The 21,961-nt window shown below is 38.1% G+C and overlaps 2 protein-coding genes across 9 annotated transcripts in view; one reads left to right on the top strand and one right to left on the bottom strand.

Annotated features, from left to right (window-relative positions):
* synj1 (synaptojanin 1) overlaps positions 1 to 13,662 on the bottom strand; it is a gene marked incomplete at its 3' end in the record, with an annotated part of 26,565 nt that extends 12,903 nt beyond the window's left edge. Inside the window, exons 1-14 of one of the 7 annotated variants that reach the window (XM_080866539.1) lie at positions 13,422 to 13,662; positions 12,320 to 12,480; positions 12,024 to 12,110; positions 10,934 to 11,201; positions 10,564 to 10,789; positions 10,066 to 10,149; positions 9,623 to 9,700; positions 7,322 to 7,383; positions 4,818 to 4,914; positions 3,930 to 4,105; positions 2,110 to 2,191; positions 1,875 to 2,027; positions 580 to 736; positions 231 to 254 (exon numbers count right to left, since the gene is read on the bottom strand). In XM_080866539.1, the coding sequence (XP_080722665.1) occupies positions 231 to 254; positions 580 to 736; positions 1,875 to 2,027; positions 2,110 to 2,191; positions 3,930 to 4,105; positions 4,818 to 4,914; positions 7,322 to 7,383; positions 9,623 to 9,700; positions 10,066 to 10,149; positions 10,564 to 10,789; positions 10,934 to 11,201; positions 12,024 to 12,110; positions 12,320 to 12,443 (1,618 nt within the window). In that variant the 5' untranslated portion in view covers positions 12,444 to 12,480; positions 13,422 to 13,662. Of the gene's footprint in view, positions 1 to 230; positions 255 to 579; positions 746 to 1,874; positions 2,028 to 2,109; positions 2,192 to 3,929; positions 4,106 to 4,817; positions 4,915 to 7,321; positions 7,384 to 9,622; positions 9,701 to 10,065; positions 10,150 to 10,563; positions 10,790 to 10,933; positions 11,202 to 12,023; positions 12,111 to 12,319; positions 12,481 to 13,421 lie in introns of all 7 variants that reach the window. The other 6 variants (XM_080866538.1, XM_080866542.1, XM_080866541.1 and 3 more) reach the window with 6 other exon arrangements.
* Positions 2,779 to 21,852, top strand: LOC308386776 (lysosomal proton-coupled steroid conjugate and bile acid symporter SLC46A3). Of its 2 annotated transcripts, none has more exons than XM_080866546.1 (6): positions 2,779 to 3,100; positions 14,465 to 14,668; positions 16,787 to 17,669; positions 18,539 to 18,622; positions 18,854 to 19,010; positions 20,906 to 21,852. In XM_080866546.1, the coding sequence occupies exons 1-6, from the start codon at positions 3,008 to 3,010 to the stop codon at positions 21,021 to 21,023; spliced, it is 1,539 nt and encodes a 512-aa protein (XP_080722672.1). In that variant the 5' UTR covers positions 2,779 to 3,007; the 3' UTR covers positions 21,024 to 21,852. The 2 variants fall into 2 exon arrangements, with proteins under 2 accessions (XP_080722672.1, XP_080722673.1); XM_080866547.1 differs by lacking the exon at positions 2,779 to 3,100 and adding an exon at positions 13,780 to 13,895.
* The last annotated feature ends 109 nt before the right edge of the window (positions 21,853 to 21,961 follow it).

A 21,961-nucleotide genomic window follows, 5' to 3' on the forward strand; every position in this document is an offset into this window, starting at 1 on the left:
TGTAAAATTCCACTTAAAGGCGTGTTACATTTCAATGCAAAATTAAAAACATCTTTTTTAAAAATTACAGTTTAAGAAGCCTGATGATATGCAACAGATAGTCAATTAAACCACTACCAACACTGGTTTTCAAACAAATGAAAAATAAAAAGTAAAACAAATTATAGGACGAGGTTATGACAGGGTAGAAAAAGATCCATCCACTGGTAGCAGTCTGCCAGTTACTATACCTGATTGTAAGACAGGTTCAGTGACTACAATTGTGTGCGAAAGCAGAGAGGGAGAGAAGGGAAAGAAGTGTGGGTTAACCAGCGCTGTAACAGTTAATACCGGCAAAGCAGTCAGTCAGGCCGGAAGAACGTTAATATTAAGCTTCCCACTTTAGTGACACAGTAGCTTTTGGCTAACAGGGCTATAACATACAGGAGCATACAGAAAACATATCTAAGCAAATAATTTTCTCTTGATGGCAGATAAATAAAATTATATTATGAACATTAAAATGTAACTATTCACCCCAAATTTTAGGCAAGATACATCCACTAATCCAATGAACCCCCCCCCCCCCCCAGCATTTACCATAAAGACTGGAAGTGGTGAGCAAAGCCCGAGCTTTGTCTGCCAAATCACTGTTGAGTGTGGAGCCTAGCCTCAGGATGTCTATAGCCTCCTGCTTTGAACTGTCAAAGAAGTTGTTCTGGATGGTCCGAGTCACAGAACGAGCTCCATCTTTCAGCTTCCCCGCCTACAATAACGACAGGTATTCACACACAGTGCAAAAAACAATTACATAAAGCCACCTTAATTTTTAACAATGCTCTCATTTGGTGTGAAGAGCCTGTACTTTCCGTTCCAGCAACGGAGAGAACAAAAGAGGACCACTTCAGAGAGATCAAATGAATACAGATTGTGACAGAAGAACTTTAAAATGTCACTGACTGATGCGCAAGACCGTTTGATTTACAGACACTGATAATCTAGACTGATTCCTTCAGGTTCCAAGAAGATATCAGACAGTGCCCGATGATCATTCATTTTTTTCTTTTCATATTTATGTAAATCAGTGATGAGATCTCCATGGAGTGTCCACAGCAGGTTTTTCTAGGACAGGGAACCCTCAATGGCAATACAACAAAGAAATAAACAGAGGTCTGAACTAACCCTCAATCATCATCACCATCCTCATTTGACCCAGACATGGAAATCAATAATTCACCACGACGGCTCAAAACAAAACATCAACTATCTTGTTAACTTACCACACAGGTAGAGAGGTCCAGAGGACAGCCGAAAGAGACAGCACACAAGAGTTAAGAAACAGAAGCACACAGTTCTACACACAGAAGATCAGCTGTCCATGCAGAACTGTCACTGCAGGTACTACATGCCCATTATTTATATTACTTACTAAGTCCATACTTGTATTATAAACTGTAATTTATGCTTTAATATCCAAGTTAAAACTAACATTTTAAAATTGGATCGTTCCTATTTTTAAATTACAGCTTTTTATGCTTCCCCCTCTGTTTATATACTAGAATAAACCCATCTTTGGTTCGGTGCATGTCTATCCAGTAACATGACTGCAGTTCAGACATATCAAATGTAGATTTTTAATATTTAAAAAGGTCACACGCTTTAAATATTAAAAGTTGTGACCTATGTAGTAGTAGTAATAAAAATAATAATAATCATCATCATCATCACATATCCAGAAGCAACAATTAAAGATTGCTGGAATATGCTGTGCTTTATCAGGTAGGCCATAATCTGGCTGCTGGCAGGGAAATTGAAAAATTATTTGAAGTGCTTCAATTGTGAATTACTGCTAACCTGCGTATCGTGTGCATTTTTACTGCAGTAAAAGTCTGTACCTTGGCCTTGCCATCCAGGGCCCCGGTGCCTGCATAGATCTTACTGACGGAGTCACCATTAGCGGACCACATGGTCCTAAAAACCTCTTGAAACCTGGCCACCAGCTGTGGTTTCTCTGTCAAACCCATTTGTTCCAACTGCTTAGGCAGCATCTGAGGAAAGGAGGGTGACAGGGGTCAAACTAAAATCCTCTTTAAAGACTACAGGAGCAGACAAGCTCAGCAGTACTCTTACCTCGAGAGCAAAAAAAGCTTGGACACTGTTGGTTCTATCCAAACAATCCAGGCAGTTGGTCCTCATAGTCCCTCCCTGAGTCCTAAAACCACACAATAAAGAGTTATTGCAGCTTTTTTTCCTCCCATCATGTAGGGCTGCTCGATTATGGCAAAAATGATAATCACGATTATTTTCACTGAAATTGAGATCGCGATTATTTGACGATATTTATTTAACCCTTTAAGACCTACTATAGAACCAAGTCCGCCAGAGCTTATATTATTTTTTTACATGTTGTAGTGCCATTTGTGGGAGCATTTCAAGTTGCTAAATAACTGTTATAGCCCATATTTTAATAATATGTATGCATTAAGTCCATAGTAACTACATTAATTGCAAAAAAGTGCAATAAACTACAAAAAAATTGAAAATCGTTTTTGTTTTGTTTTTTTTTTACATATATTTCTACTTGGAGAAATTTAAGAGGCTTATCCTTCAAAACTTTAAATACAAAAAAGTTGCAAAAAATAGTTTACAACAACAGGAAATTTATTTTGAGTGTCTTCATAGTTTTATTTTGGAGATACACCAATTTTTATATACACTGCAGGTAAAACAAAAAAACCAATCCTATGATGCAAATTTGCAAAGAAAACAGCAGGTGCATCAAAATAAACTATTTCCAGCAGTGCAATTCGAGTTCTAAGCATCCCAGAAACTATTCAGAAAAGTCAAACATGACCAGTAGAGGTTTTTAAGGTCTACAAGTAAAAAACTACATTTCCGCGAAAATGACGTCACTTCCGGTTTCGGCCAGGAAATGGCGGACATGAGACAGTTCGCGCTGACATCTGTTTCACTGTGGGAAGTGTTATGAACAGCTGATCGGATCGGCAAAGCGTGTTTCTGGAATATTATGTTTTTGTTCCTGCAAGCGCTTTTTATGCAATTTTTGCAAAGCTATATGTGGAAGGAAACCGTGACCGAGGACAAGCTGATGGCATCAGATGTAAGTACAACTCCTCTGGTTTCATATGCAAAACAAATTATTGCGCTAGCTTACACGGTTCCGGTTCTACAGGGATTTAAAAATAGTTACACAAAACGGAGCGTGCTGCTCTGACCGGATTTAAAGGGTTAACAATGGTGTGCAACACCACTGAAGTTTTTTTTTTTTTACCTCTCTTTTCAACCAACGCCAGTCACTCTCCTCTCCAAATAACTTCTGCTTAGCTTTCCGAGCTTCCCTCGGGTCCTCTTAATCAGCGGTCTCCAACCTTTTTTGCGCCACGGACCGGTTTATGCCCGACAATATTTTCACGGACTGGCCTTTAAGGTGTCGCGGATAAATGAGGGAGGGGCTAATAATCGGCTCAGTCATTTTTAATGATCGTTGAAAGCCCAGATCGTAATCGTGATTAAAATTCGATTAATTGAGCAGCCCTACCATCATGTACACTTAAAACTTTCACTGGTGACAATGGCATAATAAAACACCTGTCTACACAGGGTATCATTAAAGGCATTTAACTTATTAGTTTACATAGTGCTAAAATTGCTGCATGACTTGTGAACATATCATGAACAGAAGCTTCAACTCAAATAATAATCAGATGCAACTAAAAAAAACAAAAACAAAATTAAAAGGTACAACGGAATGTTTTGGGTTTGATTTTTTGCATAAATAAAAGTGATTCTGTGTTTTAACAGTAACAAGAATTTTTTTTTTTTTAAATCCATCCTCTTCCACTTATCCACTTCAATGTTATACAGTAGATTACAGATCGCTCATGGGGTAAGAGGTCGGGTACGCAGGCATGCAAGCACCAATTTCTCACCTTAATATCCCAGTTTCTCCAGAATAGTAGAAGAAACCACACTCTTCTATGAATTTGTTGAGCTGGGGCTTGAGGACACTGTGAAGTTTGTCTGCCTTTCCACCTTTCACATTCTGATGGTAGTCAAAGTTCACCATTTTCACTGCTGAAGCATGTTCTGATGCTTTCAGGTGACTCTAAAATGGTGAGACAGGTAGACTTCCTCAAAATCAAATCTATTGCAAAACTATTTTGCATGTAAGGTGTGTTGCCTTAACTGAAGGGCAAATTAATTTGCATTGCAAATCATTGACCTGAATTCTTGAAGCATGTCATAGTAATGTGTGAACATCCCGGTCGCATAGTCAGAAACCATTTTATATATTTTAAACACAAACTCAGCTCACTGATGACATCAACAGCATTTATGGCAATTAACCCTAACATATGACACCTTAAGTCCCAACATTTCTAGCTGCTGCAAAACATGTAACATCTTTTGCATTTGCAGCTATATGGGGCTTTATACTTCATTAGGTAAACTTCCTGTGTGGTTTGAGGGCAACTACAAGACCACAGAAAAAGACAGGGTTCGAGATCTTATGATAAAGGGTAAAAATAGAGGATGCTATGGTGTGCAAATATGTAAAATAGAAACAAATGAATAATGCTCTTTACTGACTCATTCACCAGAAAATACAGTAAGAAACTGAGGTAGTCTTTCTTGAGCAGCAGTACCCACCCACTTGAAATATTTTTCCCTGCCTTTATGGCGTGGGCTTACGTGGACACAACAGAGAGAATCTGTTTGAACACACATAGCTTACTGCTAGTGTATTTTGGAATGTCATCCTCAGATAAATATCTCACAGCACATCACTGTTAACAGACAATGTATTGACCTCTCACCTGAAACGCTTTGCTGAGCATGTGTTCCCCTTCTTTACTTCCAAGCAGGTTGATTATCACCTGCTTACCATACAACCGCCTCAGTGCAGTAAAGTGTCTGCAAAACACACAATCTGATATAGTAAGCACTTTATAAAAATGACATTAAGCACATTTATCTTATCCTTTACAAATTTCACTTAAAATAAAATAAAAAATTCATACTTTGTAACAATAATTAGGACAGACAAATACAAATGACTCATCTATGATTAAACACCAACAGCCTAGTTTGCATCAAAAGTCCTGTCACTGTAGCAACCTTAACACACAACTCTGTGGCGTACTGTTGTGTTAAACGATGCAAACGCGAGCGCTTCACCCACATTTGCAACTTAAATGGGACCTGTAATAAAAACTTATTTAGAAGCAGCGTATGAATAAATAGTCTGACAACATTAAACTCGTGCAGCCCTCAGTTCTTAACAACAACACTGATAATACAACAGCAGCAGCAATGATGAGCCTCTTTGCACACTGTGAAGTGCAAAGTGGCAGAGTCGTTACTGAGATTGTGAAAGAAAACGTGTTCCTAGTGTCCAAAACGGCAGCACTGTTCCTGTAAACACTAGAAAAGCCTTTATTGAGAAAAAGCTCGTGGTAGTCCTTCATCAAAGCACCTGATCAACAAACTAACGTGAAGAAAAGCAAACTTTTTAGCTGCTCAATCCACCACAATCTGTTTTACACAGCGAAAAATTGAGGCTGTGACTGAAAACTGATGTGAGTAACTTGTTATAGCTTTGCAGATATTGACAGATCTGAATCCTACTGAACATCTATAGGAGACAAAGACAGTGCTCTTTATCACCACTAAACACCAAAAGAGGGATTCTTTTATAAGAATGGTGTTCAATCCCTCCAGTGATATTTGAGAGTTATGGAGAACTGCTGAGGTGCTGTTCTGGCAGCATCTGGTGGCCTAATACTTTCTAAGACACTTAATATTGTCTGTAGGCCTCTTATCTTAATGTTCCTCACAGCTTAAGATTTATATATCCACATGTGGCTCAAATGTTCTCAAGCTGTTCAAGCAAATGTTCAAAGCTGTTCTGAGCTGCACTCTCTTGTTCCATTGTCACTTGTAAGGCCTGTTCCTACCTTTTAATCTACCTTGCCCCTCTTATGAGATTTCCTCTACAAATGAATGCGGGTAGAATCCAGAAAAAGGACATTTCTATCCATGTCAACCAAAAGCCTGCACAGGACCTTAAAGCCTGCCTGGAATTCTCTTCTGGTTATTTCTTACAAGGGGGTTATAATCTTACTATAGCTTATCTTAACAGTGGTGTTAACAGACATGTGCTGAATTAAAAGTGATATGTAAAAGCTTTGACTGCAGTCATATTACCGGTAATGGAATAGAATACATGTGTAAAAGCAAAGCTTTTACAATGACATTCTTGGCTGCAAACAAAAACTACCGGTAACCAGATATCACAAAGGATGACTCATCATCCCTTAGCTGAATAGATATTAGAAAGATTAGCAGCCCTGACAACTACTTAGAGGGAAAAAACAAATAATGTGTTACACAGTACTAATGATTTAAAGTCTAATATACATTCATATTCATAACTCCATTAAAATGCTCCACAAAAAATGAGTAGAATCCAAAAGATCTGGAAATCAAAGAAGTGCTGACAGAACTCTGTAAGACATATCTGCTGGAATGCACAGTGAATGACATGGCTACTTTGAGACTGGTTGGGTAGCTGCTGTGGGCTGATAAGAATGGAGTTCATACTAGCAAGGTGTAACCCACAGATTCGGGTCATCATTTTTGTTCTTGATGACCTGAGTGTATGCTTCAGCAACAATGCATTGAGCTTAAAGCAAAGGAACTTGCAGCTCTGTTCTGTTGTTAACCCTACAGCTGTAACAAGCCAGTTCACAGCGTAATTCTAGAAAAAAGAAAAAAAAGTTTCATTTTATAAAGACTAAAGTCAAATTGTTCTTACTGGGAAAAATCTTAACTTATTTAATGATTATTAAAACATTTGCGTATGTAAAGAAACATTTATTTTTAGCAGACGGACATTAAGACATTGAGAGCAGTTTAATTTTTCACTTTTTTGATATTTAAATTTAACCAAAAAATGTTTGTATTTAATGAGGCACAAATAAAGATAGCTGTCAAGAACAGGCACACACACACTCATTAATTGAAATAATGACTTCCAAATTGAATGAACTACCTGTGATTAATGTAAACCACAGGTTATCAAGGCTGATGGCTAAATAAGGGCTACTAATAAACCAACCTCTGAGGACACACTGCAATTAATGTCTTCTTCACAGACCTTAATAGTTTTTCCTCTACTGTGACGAGTACATGAGATATACAGGAATAATATAGCATTTCCTCTGTGGTTCAGAGGAGTGGCTATCTGTGGTAGGCCAGATAAAGCTGCAGGAAACTGCTACACACAAAAAGAGCTGTGCACACAAAACAATTTAATTACCTTTCAAATGCCGGCGCATTTGCCTCAAATCCCCTTGAGAGTTTGACACGATGAGAACCAACCTGGAGAGACACAAGTCACAGTGTCCTTCTTTGGTGAAAGATACCAAAAAAGTCTGTTTTCTAAACACACACACATTGCAGATGACCAGAAAACCCTATGATGACAAATGGATTTCGGAAAGAAAGTGTAGACATCTGAAATGAGGAAACGAGCTCTTAATAGGGCCCAAAAAGAGAATTGCTTAGGAAAAGAGCAACATAGGTGCAAAACGGGGAGATTTGTTCCAACAAAGACACTGAGCAGCAGATAAATGATACATTGTAATTGATCAGCATTTTCCCACATTTAGCCTCTTTTTCTCATATTAATTCTCATTTTGAAAGTATGCTGATACTGAGCAAATCATCAGTCTCATAGGCAAACATGACCACACGAGTAGACCTGGATAGGCTTTGCAAGACATTGGCATTGTGACTGTACTACGCAAGTCTCTTGACTCTGCAGAGCATGTCTCTACTTGTTCCTTTGTTATCCCTACCAATTTCTGCCTCACTCTGAGTTTACATCTTCTCTTCTCATTTGTGCATGGTGGCTCAGTGGTTAGCATAGCAAGTAGTCCTGGGTTTAAACCCAGGAAGGGCCCTTGCTGTGTTGAGTTAACATGTTTTCTCTGCTTATGTTGGTTTTCTGTGGTTTCTCCCACCATCAAATAACATGGCATCTTAAGGCTGGCTATCTGGGCCCAGGACACTCTTGCAAAAGAGACTCTTAGTCAGCAGAGTTTTACTTCCTGTATAAACAAAAGTTGATTCTCTCTGTGTTCAAATATTTCTCTTACTGTCTGTGACAGCTTGTTAAAACAAGAAAAAATACAGCAACACTCCCTCATATTTCAGCTAGTGACTCAGGATGCTTTCTGTGTCTAAAAAAACTGTAGTTTCTCTGGAGATAGTACTCGGTAATAGACCTCAGTATTGACTTTCATTGTGTTGTGGAAGGTTTTTACTTCCCTAAGAATCTTATATTTCCCTTTATTCTGCAGTGTGTGTTGAGCTTAGAATTAATCTGCTTTGTTTGCTTCTATGCACCAATGTGGCCGAGCCTGGGCATGTGTGGAAGGGCTAACATTTTTGCTCCATGCTGTTGTCATTTGTCACTCCTCTCTTTCTCTACTGTTGAGCAGGTCTATGCTTTGCATATTTTATAACTTCCTGAGATGGCATCTGAAACTATTCAGGTTACAGCTGTACAACTCAGACCTGCAGAATAACTGCAGTCAAATCAGTTTTCTTACTTGCTCTGAATTCAAAAGCATCTACTGTTCTATGCAACGTTAACTAAATAAGCTTTGTCACCAACTACAGGAAGAGTTTTTTCACATTTCGTCTACTAATCTATAAAGCAGTAACTTATTAAGTAAACATTTTCAAAATTATTTAGAATTAACTAAGAGGGATCAACCAATCATTTGAATGATTTACAGCCTTAATACTACACTACAAATATGATTTGTAGACTAATTAATATCTATGTCTAATGTGCACTAACTGAGAAAAAAAATAAATCAGTAAATTTTACCATTGATAAACCAAATGTACAAAACCTGCTCAGGAGATATTAGAGAGTATGAGGAGGAGAGCTTAAAAGCCACAACTGGTGGGGATGAAGATCTAAGGCAGTGCTTTAAAGCAGGAGGACTACAGTTTTGTCTGAAAACAACCCCAAGCCCAATACCCAGTGTTTTGACCAAACCAATGACTTTGTGGACTGAATAGGTGATTAATTTGGTCTTAGCTTTTTTTAAGAGCTCCTGCAAAATTGAAAAGCTCTGTCCATATTATCAAATTAAATACTCATCCAGTTGCCTGGTGAATATCAGCGGACACAATGAAGGGAAGTGCTTCGGGAATGTTTTCAGATCAGGTTCTCTCACCTGACCAAAGATGTCTGGGAGCTGAGGAAAACAGAAGAATGCCCTTTACCAAACACTATCACTGTCATTAACCTCCCCCACATCTGATCTAATATTCCAGACTGTGCAATGTCAGGATAAAGGGAAGAAAATCCCACTTGTGTTCTTTGTGATGCAAATTAAATATGTGATTCCACTTCCTGATCAAAATATCAAAAATATTTTTACTCTGTACAGATACTGAGTATAGGAAGAAAATTCCATCAAGGGATTCCCTGATTTCCACAGATATCCTTTGTCATTGCACAGGGGAACACCTATCTGCAGTCTGAAAGCACCAGCACCAGCAAAGCCAAAAAAACACAACACAAACAAAAAGGTTATACCAGGTGGAGGTTCTCAGCCAGTCTATTAGGGTGCCGATTCTCATTCAGTTGCAACAAAACACCCTTAATGGACTTTTTCTGAACACAGCAACAAAATGTGTTAAAAAGTGTGTGATAAATATATGCACTCCATTCCCTTCACACTGTCTTAGACAGACACATCTGCCATTTTTAAACAGTAAAACTTTTTTTGGCTTGTTCTGCAAATGACCAGTGCCAGTTTCATCAGTTCTTTAATTCACGCACACTGTTCCAGCAAGCCAAACTGAGCCTCATCTATAACTACAGCATCAATGATAATAATGACCAGCTTTTTAAAAAACAAACAAACAAAACAACCCCCCCCAAAGATCAGGCCTACTTTCATTTTTTTTTTAACTGTGTGGCTTAATATAGGAAAACCACAATCAACAGTTGTATGGGATACATTTAGCTTTCATTACCTGGATTCCCGGCTGTTCCCAGAAAAGAGAAATGGACCCACGGATCTGTATGAAGGATGAGACTTTATCATCCAGGAAAATAACCTGTTCAAAACAAGATTACAAATTTGGTTTAGTGTATAATGTAACATTTTATGAAAAGAAATTAAATCCTAAAATAAGTAAGATGGGAAAAAAACTAAACAAAAAATACACATTGTATAAAACATCCATCTGCATAGGTGTATACTCGTGTGTGGTTTGTAGCTGAATTTTCAGGAAGCAAACGTAATGTAAAGCAGAAATCATAAAACAGACTATGTGTCGTTATAGGGCATGAGCACAACCTGTCAACACATGTTTGATCCTCAGCTTTTCCTCAGCTGCTTTTTTTGGAAGTCGAATTTCCCAGAGGAACCCACCCGAGGGATTAATAAAGTTCTATCTTATCTTATCTTATCTTTTACGGTGTCATTTTTATGGCAAGTATAAGGTTCCAAAAACTTTAACAGATTTCACCTGCTCAGTTTCCACAAAGTTGGCCACTTGTCCATCATCATTTGTTCCTCGGACATTGAATCGCGTGCCAGCACGCTCTGAGCTTAAGCGTGAGAAGATGCATGCCTTGGCTTGTTTGTGCCCTGCATAGATGGTCCTGATCTCCACACCCCCACACATCAGCCTCAGCAGCCAGTCGTCACAGTTTACACCGTAATGTTTTAGGTGCAGATGCAGAGATTGATTCCTAGTGATTCACAAAGTCAGATGTAACCGTAAACACAGAGAGCAGTTTTGCAAATCACAAAAGTTCCCCATATCACAAAATGAGAAAAACCATAAATTATAGCATATCTATAATGTTGGAACAGTAATGCTTTTAAGTTCCTACCAAAAGAAGCGGTTATCTGTAGTGTCTTCTATGATTCTGCGATGTGCATTAAGACTCAAGTCCATGCTGACTCCAGTGGAAGACCAGGCAAAGTAGAAATGTCCTGAGTTTAGGACCTTTCGCACCTCAGCAATTCGTTCCTCATCTCCTGGATCATTCTTCAGTGATATAAAGTCTGTCTGCGTGACCCTGAAAACTTCTGAATCCTGCACCTTGCCCACAGAGCTACAGCCTGTCACAACTACAAGACTGTGGAGCATGGAGTCACCTGTGAAAAAAAATGTGAATATGAAAAAAAAAAATTACCATATTTAGTGCACACCCTTCTCTTATTTCCAGTTTTCATATTGGTTTTTTTTTTTTTTTTTTTTATTCTTTGACACTACTAAGATATCTTTCCAAGTTCAAAATAATTCTTTATCTTATACTGGGTATGGGTGAAGCTCCTCAGTTCATTCACTATCTGAAGCAAGCCATTTCAGCTACTCTCCTTTAAAAGGACAAATTCCCTTTAAGCCAACTATCATTTGATGGGCTAGCAAACAAACAGACTGAACAGCAGGTGGGTGGGGCTGCTATGCTCACAGCCAGAGTTGTGTGCCTGATATCACAATATGAAGGATATTCTCTCTTTCTGACATCATGAAGATGCAAGAGTAGAAAACAAATTCCTGGATATCAAATGTTTAGAACTTGATAATCTGACCTCACTGTTTAAAACACAATTTTAATATTAGCATCCACAACTGTAACATTATATATATATGACAGAAAAAAAGTATTTTACATCCACTATAAAGAAAAGAAGGAGAAGCAGTGCTGGAGTGTTAAGAAAGGAAATACAGAAACATTACAAAATTAAATTCTGGACAAAAAATGGTTAAAATCGCAAGCCACTCAAATCACAGCTTTAATCGCTTACAGTGCTTTTTTATTGTTGTGATAACAAGAGCCTTGAAGGGCACATGGAGGACATGAGAAAGCAGCTTAGAAGAAAGCAGCAATGGTGAAAATAATCAGAGCAAGTTCACAGTCAATCAGGAATGGACCCATCTAGGAGCAACAAGCAAAACACATTCTCGCGTCTTACCAAGGTTTAGGCGAAGAACACCCAGAATTCCATAGGCATCTACTATCTTGGTATATGTGTTTTTAATAGCATCCTTCTCTGCTGCCGCTAGAAGACAAACAATGGCAACAAAATTTAAGGAAAATATTGCACCACCTTCCTTTGAAAATCATAGCAATATATCACATCCACCACTACACAATAAGGGATACTCATCTTTTAGTTGCATTGCTTTTACAGCTTCCTTATTTGGTGCAATGGCTTAAAAAGAATGTAAATCATATCTTATTATAGTATAATCAAACAAGATGCCTTACACAGAACAGCAACAGCTGCTGATTCAAACATGAGGCATTCCTCCCTGGCCCTAGTTTCCACTATGACACTGTAAGGTGGTGGGTCCAGCTTGTGGTAAATACGATATCCCTTGCTGAAGGCCATAATTGATCCAAGCTGGAAAAAAACCCTATGTTATTACCTGGAAAACAAGAGAAATTAAAAAAAGAATGACAATAGATCAGAAAAGAAATATTCTCACATAAAACACCTGCAATTTAATGACGGTGAAAGCATCAGAAAGGTGACCTCAAATCTGATCACTTTTTTTAAAAAGATGTCTGGCTCAATATCAAAGTTATTACAGTTTGTATAGCTAACAGACTAAACCAAAGGTAAAGACATAAACGTTTCCATAATTTTGCAACACTCTTATTGTGAATTTAACGATTTCGGGGTTTCTTTTATTTATTTTTTTCAAATTTCTATTTAAACTCATAATTAGGCAATAATTAAATTCCCTAATCCGGAAAGGGGGTAAACTTGCATTGCGAAATCCGAAGCTTAACGTGAGATCAAGTGCAGATGCAGCTCAGGCCCACGCCTATAATTAACTAATATAAAAAAATTAGTACTGCAGGTAACTCAAGATTGCGAGTATCAGGAGCACTGCGACTGATAACGGTACTTGACAGTTAGGCCGGGGGGGGGCTTAAATACCATCCATTGGACAGTCACGACTCCGTAATGCAACGGCAGAACAAACGCTAACGTTCACCAGCGAGGTAGCTCAAATGCTAGGTTTTGTGCAATCCTAGACCGACAAGTAAAACGACAGATGACAGTATAAAACGAAAGTAGTAGTAGTAGTAGCTGCCTTTAACCTCTGCAAAGCTAACTGGTAACGCTAGCCAAGTTAGCTGGATGAATCACAGGGATAGCTATGATTCGCTAGCCTACAATATTTTGATGGTGGCACTTATCTGCATGTCCGGGGTGACAAACTGTTACTATTATATACATTTAACAAAGTCGGCCATGTAAAACATTTACACGCAAACATAATTTACATTTCTGCAATTCTTACTACCGACCGGTTTTTAAAGAAATTATGTAGAAGTAACACAATTTATCTGGTCTTACCGTCTCCCCCGCCGGGTTGTAACTCCGCTGTCACAACATAATCCTTCCCGGTGTGTTGGCAAAATGGTACATTCCGACGCAAACGTCCGCCTACCTCACGTTACCGTAATAGCCAAGGAAACGTAAAGCGCATGCCTTAGTACAAGAAAGGCATTGGAGTATGTAAATTAAACGTTTTGCAAGCGTGCAATATTTTAAATTCGTGCTAATATGCAGTTATGAACTACCCGACTTAAAAAAAGAACCCATGAAATGTTTTGAGCAATTCCACCTATGATTGACAGCTGCTTTAATCCAATGAGTCCAACAGAGAACACTGCCGTCCAATCGTGTGTGCCTAGAGGTGGGACGTCGGCATTTCATAACCTCTGACATTTCTGTATAAAACAAGCGCTCCGACCTTCCTCATATAAACAACATTAGCCGGGGCATAAGTAATTGTGATGTATGTGACCCTGACGATTTTTTAAACAGGTAGGCGTCAAACAGAGGTAGCACTGTCTTGTTTTTCACAACATGCTAGAGAAGGTTAATGCTCATCTGCTATCTTCCGGTGGGATCTCCTCCAGCTTGTCAAGCAGGAACGTCGTTAGATTGTCTACTATTCTATGTAATGTTTCAGCCTGTCAGGATATGTTGTTTATCGACGTTGTAGTTCAATGTCTCTAAAACAACCAAACAAATAAAGTATGTTTGCTTCCATGCAGATCCTTTCTTATTATTTAAATCGACTCTCTGTTACCAGACTCTGTTTTGTTTGTTTGTCTGTTTGTTTTTTTGTTTGGTTGTTTTTTGGAGGTGCCTGTTTACTTGTTTTCACGACTGTTAAAGATCCAAAAGTTTCAGCAAAATAAAATGTGCTTAGAAGTTTGGGTTTGATATTCTCATTTGAATTTTTACCACAACAATAGCTGTGTATTATGCTGTATTTGATTGTTTTAAATATCTGACAGTGCAGTGTATTGTTAATTTTTGTGACCTGTGTTCAGGCTTAAATCTAACTATCAACTGTCTTTCATATCTTCTCACGGGATACTTTTTAGCCCTTAAACATGAAGAGGCTTTTCCTCGTGGAGCCGGTGGTGGCCCTGTATGCTTTTGCCACTTTCCTCTACTATCCGCTTGTGCAACAGTATGCATACAGGAGAATCTGGCTGCAGGTGACAAACACCACTTACCTGAGCTCTGACAACACTTCCAGATGTGTGGCAAACAGCAACAGCAGCAACCAGTCTCACTATAATGAGGTTAGTCTTTAATCACTAAAGGCGTGTTATCCATTCCTGAAATTTGGAGTATCTTATTTTCTTTCTTTTTTCCCACCACACTGAAAACTAAAAACATTTTGAATATAGCAAGGATTGTTTAAGAATGAATGCCATGAAAAAAAAATCAATATTTGGTGCAAACATTTACCTTTAAACCAAGACACAGATTCTTTTAGGTCAACAGCTTTTCATGGTATTGGGTGGCACGTTGTTTCAATCATCTAAAAAAAAAAAAACTGTCTGGAGCTTCTATGTGAGTTTCTTACATATTAATTCCAGACTGACATGTTATGACTATGACTCTGGATTATTTGCACGTTTTTATCAATATGAAGGTAGTTCCTAATGACTCCGTATGTTTATGTTAATTTGCATGACTTGTACACTAATCAGATGCCTCCGATGGTCTTGTGTGAGACATTTTAACTGCTTAAAACTTTCGCACAGTACTCTAGTAATAATAACTAGTACATGTACGTAGGGCTGTGCGATATGACCAAAATCTCATATCCCGATATTAAGACATCTCTCATCTGATAACGATATAAATCACAAAAAATGTAACATTTTGTGTAAATTCTGTGAATCTCGGGCAGCTCGACTTGCGTGAAGTGTTTCCAGCTGGACGTCGCCTACCTGGAGTCGAGTGTTTTAACTGATGCATGAAACTATACATTTTTAGACATAAGTTGTAACTGGCGCTGTTTTCTTTCTGAATATTTATTACACAGCGTGCTGCGGGGAAAAGCCTGTTCTAACGTTTGAGTCTAAGGTTTATTTTTTAGCACCTGACGGCTCTTTTTTGCTTCTTACCCGTAAACACTCGGCATCTTTCACGTAATTCAGTTTATTTTGAAAAATCTCAACAGGATCTTGAGCTTTATTGTAAAAGGTTTATGTGGAACAAGCGGACACGCGGTGGTTTTACCTTCGTTGTTGCTAAGGACAAGGCAAAAAAAAAAAAAAACCCCACAAAGGCTTGTCTGTCTGTAGTGTGATTATATTAAATGTAAGAGAAAGAGAGAACTTTAAGAAATTAATATAGCCACTACAGTGACCATCAAAATAATGAAAAAATATTGCCATAAACAGTTTATTACACCACGAAACAAACAATAGCGTAAAATGAAACAGACATTTTTATATCGCCATCCGATATATATCTTATATCGAACAGCCCTACATGTACGGTATAACAAGTTGCCTACTTAGAACTTGTAATAGCATTACTAGTTCCATGTCTATTTTCAACGTTTTTATTCATACATTTTTCCCATAAACTTTTAACTTCCTCTCTTTCACAGTTTGGGTTACAAACATTTCTTTAGCGCAATAAGGTGACGTGCAAAGAATTTCTTATGACTACAGGTCTGTGCTCATGCAGATACCCACATACTGTGGTAGCTACACTATAGCTAAAAAGTGATAATCTTACAGAATACAGATATGATGGTACAATCTTTTTATTTGTAGGATGTTTGCAATAAGCAAACAATTTTGTAACAAGGATGTAAAAGAGTATTGTTCTATGAGCCCCAAAAGGTTGATTGTGTTCATCTGGACATAGTCCTTTCAGTGGGAGGATGATTAAGCATGCATCAAGACATTGTTCTATGAGGAACAATGCCATTTTACTTTAACATGCATGTATAGAATGAGAATTACACATAAAAGAGAAGTGAAAACCACAACAGGACAAAACTTGTGTTATCTGTAAATGGCCACAACAGCACCTGTGGTATTATAAAAAGCTTTTTTTTCCCCCCACCTCCCCTTTTAGTCCTGAACATTAAAGTTCTTATGAAATGTCTGAAAATAATTAGTTTTTACATTTTTTTTTTTAATTCTTCCACTGTTTAAGGTATGATCAAGATATTTTGATCTGGCTCCAAAAAAAAAATCTTCTCCTTCAACATCCTCTATTTGTGCACCCCTGCACTGCTTCCAGGACTCCTGTTAACATTAAATTTAGGTTCAAGAGTTGCTGTTGAGGAGAGCTGAGGACATCTAGCATTCCTCATAAATGCAAGCTGACAGAATTTAAAGGGCTTTACAATTAACCACATTTTCTCTCTCTCTCTTTTTTTGCTTTTGCAGGAGGTACAGAGGCAGACATCTCTCTTCTCCGTTTACACAAACATCCTATCCACAGTCCCATCTTTGGTGGTCACTCTCATACTGGTGACCTACAGTGATCAAGGAGGACGCAAGATAGCCATCATCATGCCTATGATTGGCACATTGATCTACACATTGTCTTTGCTGACTGTGTCCTACTTTGAACTCAGCATTTACTTGCTCTTTGGCTCCTCAATTCTTAGTGCTCTGTGTGGTGGTATGGGCACATTTCTGGGTGGCTGTTTTGCCTACATAGCAGACTTGTGCGAGGATGATCGTCAGAAGACATATCGCATGGCTGGATTGGAAATGATGATTGGCCTGTTGTCTGGACTGGCTGCATTATCGTCAGGCTACTTTCTGAGAACTGTGGGATTCAACTGGCCTTTCCTAACCTCTTCACTGATGCTCGTTTTGATCCTGCTCTATGCCATCTTTGTCCTTGAGGAGACTGTGAAGAAGGCTCCAACTAGTGCCGTTACTTTAGATGGATCTCCTTGGTATTTAGGCATGAAACAGATGCTCCGTGGGGTCTGCCAGATGCTTGCAGGGGCCAGCTGCAGGTGGAAAACTGTTCTGGCCCTTCTCATTATTATCTTCACTTGCGTTTCCTTTGCATATGTAGGAGGGATGTCCGTGATAACACTGTACGAGCTCAGTGAGCCGCTGTGCTGGACTGAGATTTTGATTGGCTACGGCTCAGCACTGACCACCACTGTGTTCCTGACCAGCTTTGCAGGAGTGTCCCTGTTTACATACTGTGGTGTGCCCCAGCTGCTCATTGTCCTGTTGGGGATCCTGTCTGTTGTATCAGCCATGCTCACTGCGGCATTTGCTAAAACAACCTTGTTGATGTTTATAGGTGAGGAGGAAAATGCAACTATTGGAATGTACAGTAGTTTTGACTCGTACATAAAATGAAGAGATAATACTTTTTAACCCATGTTTGTTTAAATAAAAAAAATAATTATATAATTATTTTTATTTATTTATTTTTTAACAAGGTGTGCCATGAACTAAGTCCATAGTTTAGTTGTATCTGTTTTTAACACCCTGAATTAGGAAATTGCTTATATATAGTTTCTGACACAAATTTAGTTTTTAGTGTTTTGCATTGATCTATTGTAAAATTTGTCTTAATATGCGGTATGAAAAGAGGAAAAATGCATCAACCAAAGCCCGTTTCAGTGTTCATTGTGGGCACGATATTAAATGGTTGGGTGTAAAAACGCAGAATGTGTCATATTAAAAAGCATAAGGACAATTTTAGCTGCAGGAAGTAGAAATGCCTTGTGTGCTCTTTTTTATTATTATTTTTTTATTTTTTTGCAGAAAAAGCACATAAGGCATTATAAACAGAGAAATGGCACCCCCAAAATACATTGCATGCTAGTGACTTGGATTACTAATTGACAGAATAGGACTTTTTATGGTGGCTTTATAAGGTGCACAACTACTACTAGAGACTCCTAATTTTTTTAGTGCATTGTAAACTTATAAACGGTGTAATTATGTTATCGCTCATTTGCTTACTTTAATTATCTTATTGCAACAATCTACGTAATTGAAAACACACATCTGTTACATTTATAGATGCAACATACTTTTTTCATAAGTAACTAAACAATTTTGCAAATATTAATTTCCTCATGTATAGTTTTATGCAGTTACATTAAAACTACAGTGTGATGCATTATATAATGCTGATCTTCTGTTTTTCATTTGCCACAGTGAGGATACCAATGCTACTGTCTATCATGCCTTTCCCTGTACTGCGCTCCATGATGTCAAAGATTGTCCCAAAGTCTGAGCAGGGTGAGTGACTTTTCAGAGCTTTACATGAACCACAGAACCATGTCTGAGTGTGTTTGTAGAGCCAGAGTCCATTGAAGGATTGCCTGTTCCAGCAGCTTTGGCTCTCCAAGTTTCTGTTGAATTTAGCAGAGGGTTATCTTAAAACTATACACCAGAAGTTCTTAGTAACCCTATGACCTGCAGATTTATTTATTTTTTTCTGTTTTTCTGATTTTTTTTTCTCTATTGCAGGAGCCCTGTTTGCCTGTCTTTCCTTTATGGAAAGTTTGTCCAATAATGTATCGTCCATAGTGTTCTACAGTATTTATGCTGCTACGGTAGCGTGGTGCCCAGCCTTCGTCTTTCTGTTATCTGCAGGACTCTGTGTGATTCCTTTGACTGCCTTGGGGTAAGTCAATAAGTAGGCCAATGGATTTCCCACAACTTTAAAATAGCCAGGCCAGCATTTTTGCATCTTTTACTGCAAATTGCAATCTTACTAATAATTTGGGAAAACTGTCCTACTTTTCAGCCAGTTAGCCTTACTCAAGCCCATTCATCTGATCCACTTCAAACTGTAGTGATAGATAGATAGATAGATAGATAGATAGATAGATAGATAGATAGATAGATAAAACTTTATTAATCGCTCGGGTGGGTTCCTCCAGGAAATTCGGTTTCTAATAGCGCAGCACTGACAGAAGTTACAGAATGTGAGCAGAAATATACCATATATACACAGATAGAATTACAGAGACATATATAAATACAGAATATACAAAGGGATAAATAAGAATACAAGGGAATTGCACATTGTGCCGATGGTGAAGAAAATTAGTGCAATGTCCAATTTGAGACATTGCAGATAAGCAGTTGTCATTTTAGTTCAAAGTTGTTCAGTCACCAGTGTTTAACCTAGAGGAGAAGGGCTGCACACACAGGCATGTTGTTTGGGCTTTGTGATGACAATCATTGACAGTACAACACGCCTCAGACTCCTAAGTTTATCCATTGCAACTAAAATTACCCAACTGTAATTTTAGTCGGGAGGGAATAAAGGTCTCCAGCTATAAAGGTATAACCTTAGTCATTGTGCCTTTCATAACCGTTTTATTTTTGAAACAGAAACTTACTTAATGGCTGTGATGCAATTAGCTGTAGAATTGTAGCTATAAAAGTAACCAGGGTTACGCTCTCTGAGCTGGTAGTTATAATTGATGTGTAGAGTAATACATTTCCAAACTAATTTCCTGCTGTACCTCCCAGACATTATTAGTTTCCATTCATTTTACTATGTCATAAATATCAGTCACATGACATAGTTTAAGGTTACTCACCTCAGGTCTTGCTACTTTTGTTCATGTTACCGTGTATTTTTAATGCATTGCTCACAGAAGCCATTATCTACCACCAAAACTCACTGCCCTGTATGTTGTTTGTCCTGGATTATGTTAATGTTCAGTTTGACTGAAGGCATGTGAGTTTTTTTTTTTGGTGATCTGTGATCAGATTTCTAGTGAGATCAGACTTCACAACTCTGCACTGTGTGGATGGAGTTGCAAGTTACAAGCTGCCAAGTCACTGTTTATCAGTTATTTAGAAAAGGGAAGTGGTTCTGCTTAAGCAGGAAGAATTAGTTCCTCATTCGTTATCCAACTCCTTTTACAAAAGAAGTCCTCCCTTATAACTCATGACATGCATAGTATCCCTTCGATTTGATTTTTGGGCTGTTACAGCCTTGGCTTTGCTTTTAATTCAACTGAAGTTTAGTTGAATTTCTTTCCTGTTGAACTTTATTGCACTGGGGTGTAGTGAAAAACTCCTTCAGTGAATAAAGCTGTTGTCACATTTCCTTCCTATTACTTAGCGGCTATTCATAGAATAACAAAAGCACTGGTTTAGCAATTTTGTCTAACAACAGAACAACTAATTGAATTCAACAAGAGACTATATTTTTCCTTTTGAGTGCATAGAGTGGTAGCATTTTCAAGCCACGTCAGCACTGAAATGAAACTGATGTGGTTTGGTTGTTGTTGTGCTTATTTGCTAAAAAGAAGCCGATGAGTCTTGTATGTAGCAGATGGTACAAAATGGGATTTTTTCCCCCCCCCTTAAATATACATATCCACCACGTTGGTAGTTGTAGAAAGTGTATGGATGTAATCTTAAGAAGGGCTACTAGAGATGTAATGGAAGAAACGGACACAGAAACAGTTGGCCAGTTTATGTTGAGCTTTAGCAGACATGTATCTCCCTTTTCTATTTTGCTCTTATATCATCCCCCTTTTCTCCGCCTCATTTCAGCATGGTGAGCGTGATAGGAGTGGATGTTGCCACAGAGGTCCAAAGGCCAAAGCGTTTCAATTCAGAGGAGGAGAATCCTGTCCAAGATCAGAGTGACCACAGCCCTCTTCTTACCTGAGACGCCAGGACTACCAAACACTAACAGCACCTTGCTTGTTAAGATTTGTTTTGTTTTGTTTTTTGTTTTTTTGTGTGTGTGTGTGTGATTTATTTTATGTGGTGTTTAATATAGGTTACATTTTCTTCCTTTGTTGCTGTGCTTATTGGAGTTATGGATAAACAGATTTCTCTACCTCTCAGGTTTAACAACCCCAGTTAAAATTGATAGAAATCTCGAAGGTCTGAAGGTAGAAGTCTGACCATGACAATGACATTTTCAAAAACATTTTGAATGGATACATTTTAAATGTATATTATTTCTTTTTTTTTAATGTAGCAAATAAAATTTGACCTTGACATCACATTTTTGCTCAAGGAAAAGGTAAAAGACCAAGCCACAAATGGTAAAGGGGACTAAGAGTTATGGTAATCATTTCAAAGTATGAGGACTAAAGTTCTTTCTGGAAACAACCCACCACTCTGTATTATGACCAAACCGAAGACCTTGTGGACTGAATTGGTCACTTATTAGGTCTCTGCTTGCCTCGGGGTACGACCAGGTTGAAAAGCTCAGTTTTCCATACTATCAATTAAAACCTTTCCAATTATCTGGAGAATATCAACAAACTAAATAAAGGAAAGTGTTGTGGGATTTTCTTTCACACTTTGGTTTTTGAGAAAAACAGAAGAAGAAAGCACCAGCACAATTATGCCACTACATACCTGAAGTTTGTAAGATTCAACCTCTGTTCAGGTTTTGTTGTAGCTAAGTTACTACATTTTGGGTGTAATAGTCTTAATTATTGTGTCAACACAATATTCGCAACAGTCTAATAAAAAAAAAAATGTTTACCACTGTGGGCCAAGCTTCTGTATTTTAATACAGACTGAAAATTCACAACTAAATATCAGCACGACATCATTTATCTTCTTAAAACTGTATCAAACAAGGTGATG

Source organism: Rhamphochromis sp. 'chilingali', assembly GCF_963969265.1.
Source record: "Rhamphochromis sp. 'chilingali' genome assembly, chromosome: 19".
Lineage (NCBI taxonomy): Eukaryota > Metazoa > Chordata > Actinopteri > Cichliformes > Cichlidae > Rhamphochromis > Rhamphochromis sp. 'chilingali'.